At 55.2% G+C, this 2,368-nt stretch overlaps 1 protein-coding gene across 1 annotated transcript; it reads left to right on the forward strand.

Annotated features, from left to right (window-relative positions):
• Positions 1-969: 969 nt before the first annotated feature.
• DL89DRAFT_133850 (uncharacterized protein) lies at positions 970-1,877 on the forward strand. Its single transcript, XM_040883337.1, has one exon. It carries the CDS (start codon positions 1,140-1,142, stop codon positions 1,803-1,805), a length of 666 nt encoding a protein of 221 aa, XP_040739444.1. The 5' UTR covers positions 970-1,139; the 3' UTR covers positions 1,806-1,877.
• Positions 1,878-2,368: the final 491 nt, after the last annotated feature.

Here is a 2,368-nt window from a genome sequence, read left to right on the forward strand (position 1 = left end):
TGCAGATGCGTGCATTTGAGGGGAGAGGAGATATGCTGTCCCATTTGGCTTCTGCTATATTCGTGGTATGCTGTGATGTTAGCCCTTGGGTGGCTGCATCGAAAATCGCAATTTCGCCGAAAGCTAATAAAGAGATTTGCCCTTTGTTTATTTTTTCTGAAAGGAAAATTTTAAAAAACTTACTCTAGGACCGAAGCGCTCGTGACAAAGCGCAGGACCGCAAAGTATTAATAGCAACTGAGCGCGGTTCGAAGAAATATTGGTATTTTTTCTTCATGCATCGGTCCTGGTTTTAGTCCAGGACCAGACCAGCTTTTTTATTGCAAAGAGGATTAGCAGGTACGCACTACACACTTTATTTCTCGTGCAAAAGAAAAACTTCCCTCCCCTCCCCCCGTCACCGGGTTTCTTGCAAAGCACAGAGAAACAGGTCGGAGCCCACATGCTACTTTTTTGTCTTTGTTATTTTTTGTTACATATTTTGTTAATACTCTTTTGGCACCATCGCTCTTGACAGCTGCAGTATCCTAGCAAGACAGTAAGCATACAAATGGACGTGAGCTCAATTGTGCGCACAGGACCGGGTGCATATGGACGTCCAGCGACGGCATCCAGAGCACAGGCGCGGCGGCCGCGGCGGCCAAGCCAGCAGGAGGCAATGAAGCGGTATTCGGTAAGTTTGCTTTTTTTCTTGCAATGCAGCGTGGGAGGCAGTAGCAGTTAGTAGAGTGCCGAAGATGTTTGTTTTTTGAAAGAAACCCCGAAGAAAAGCGCCTGTTCCTCGATTTGCCAAGAGCATCTAGAGCTGGGAATGTGAGGAGTACACAGGGGGATACCACTGGGCGAAACGAGGACTGTGTATCCTGGGAAAGAGGACATGTACTAGGCAACACAGGGCAGAATCTGTGTGCACACCAGTATACGTTGTTTTTCACGCATTGATTGGATGCAGAGACGGCTTCTTCACGAAGGTCGCAAAACCGCCCTTGCGTTTAAGTTTTTTTGGGGAGTACCCGTCTCTAGGACATTACCGTTTTGCGCCTCCTTTTTCTTTTTTTCTAATCTGGCTTTTCGCGACCCGTCCATTTTTTCTCTTCTTCTGCACCTTAGTGGTATATCCTACCGATATTTTACATACGATGGGGACGACGGAACACTCACGGAGACCACCGCGCAAGCAGGCGGCACCCCAGGGATATTATAATTCGCGGCTGACGCCGGTGCAGGTGCAGCCGCGGGCGCCGCAGGTGGCGGTGCCCAATGCATACAAGACCGTGGACACAATCAGCCCGGCAGTGTTAAGACCGACATCGCACGCACTGCGAACGCGGATCTACCCGCAGACAGCCATCAGGACGGCCAACCGGCGGTCGCTAGTAGCGATACACCAGCAGCGGCAGCGGCAGCGGGAAGAAGAGCAAGGCCGGCGGAGCGTGGAGAAGGGCGAGGAGATTGCCCGGCAATCAGTATCGCTGGATGAAATAGACACAACAGAGCCAGCTGATGAGCATGGGTCGCTGGTGGCAGTGGAAGAGGAAGAGGAAGAGGAGAGGACGTGCCTTGAGGAAGAAGAAGAAGAGGAAGAGGATGTGCTGGAGGAAGAAGAAAACCGAGTCGGACGGCAGCCGGGATTCAGGAGACCACGCCAGTGCGGAGACAGTGGTGGATGTACCGGCAGCAGAGGTGTTGCGGCGGCCAATCACAAGCACGGTGATGCAGCGGCGGGCACAGGGCAATGCGGCGCGGGCCGCAGACGATCGTCCTGCCGTCGCAGCCAGCATGCTGGAGGACTGGGAGCCGATTGAGCTAGACTACGGGACGGACGTCTGCTGAGCAGGCTGGTGGTTGGTGCACCGGCAGCACAGCGACCGGGCGCAGACAGTTGTTTCTTCCGTCAACCAGTATGCTGGAAGACTGGATGGCGAGCGGGGTGGGGAGCGGACGGGCATCTATTGACCTGCGGCCACAGTCGAGCACAGCGACAACGCAGCAGCCGGCGTGTAGCCTACAAACCAACATGCCAGCGCACATCGGCCGCAGACCAGTACTGCAACACCGCATCGGCCACAAACTAGCGCTGCAGCTGCGCATCGGCCACAGACCATATGCACGCAAAACCTAGAGGATCGCGAGTGTACGGGGCCGGCAAACAGGCCACTGACTACAGACGTAACAGGCGGTTTGGCAGCAGAGACGCAGGAGGTGCCGCGGCGGGCGCAGACCAGCGCATCTCACAGACAGGCGCGGCCGCAGACCAACATGCAGCGGCAGCACGGGGCGCAGTACAAGGAATGGCGCGAGATCCATGCCAAGTCGCTGTCGCGTGTGGATAGCATTCTGCGCGAGGCAGCCGGGCTTAGCAGCCTGC

Source organism: Linderina pennispora (genome assembly GCF_002104995.1).
Source record: "Linderina pennispora strain ATCC 12442 chromosome Unknown DL89scaffold_49, whole genome shotgun sequence".
Taxonomy (NCBI): Eukaryota; Fungi; Kickxellomycota; class Kickxellomycetes; order Kickxellales; family Kickxellaceae; genus Linderina; species Linderina pennispora.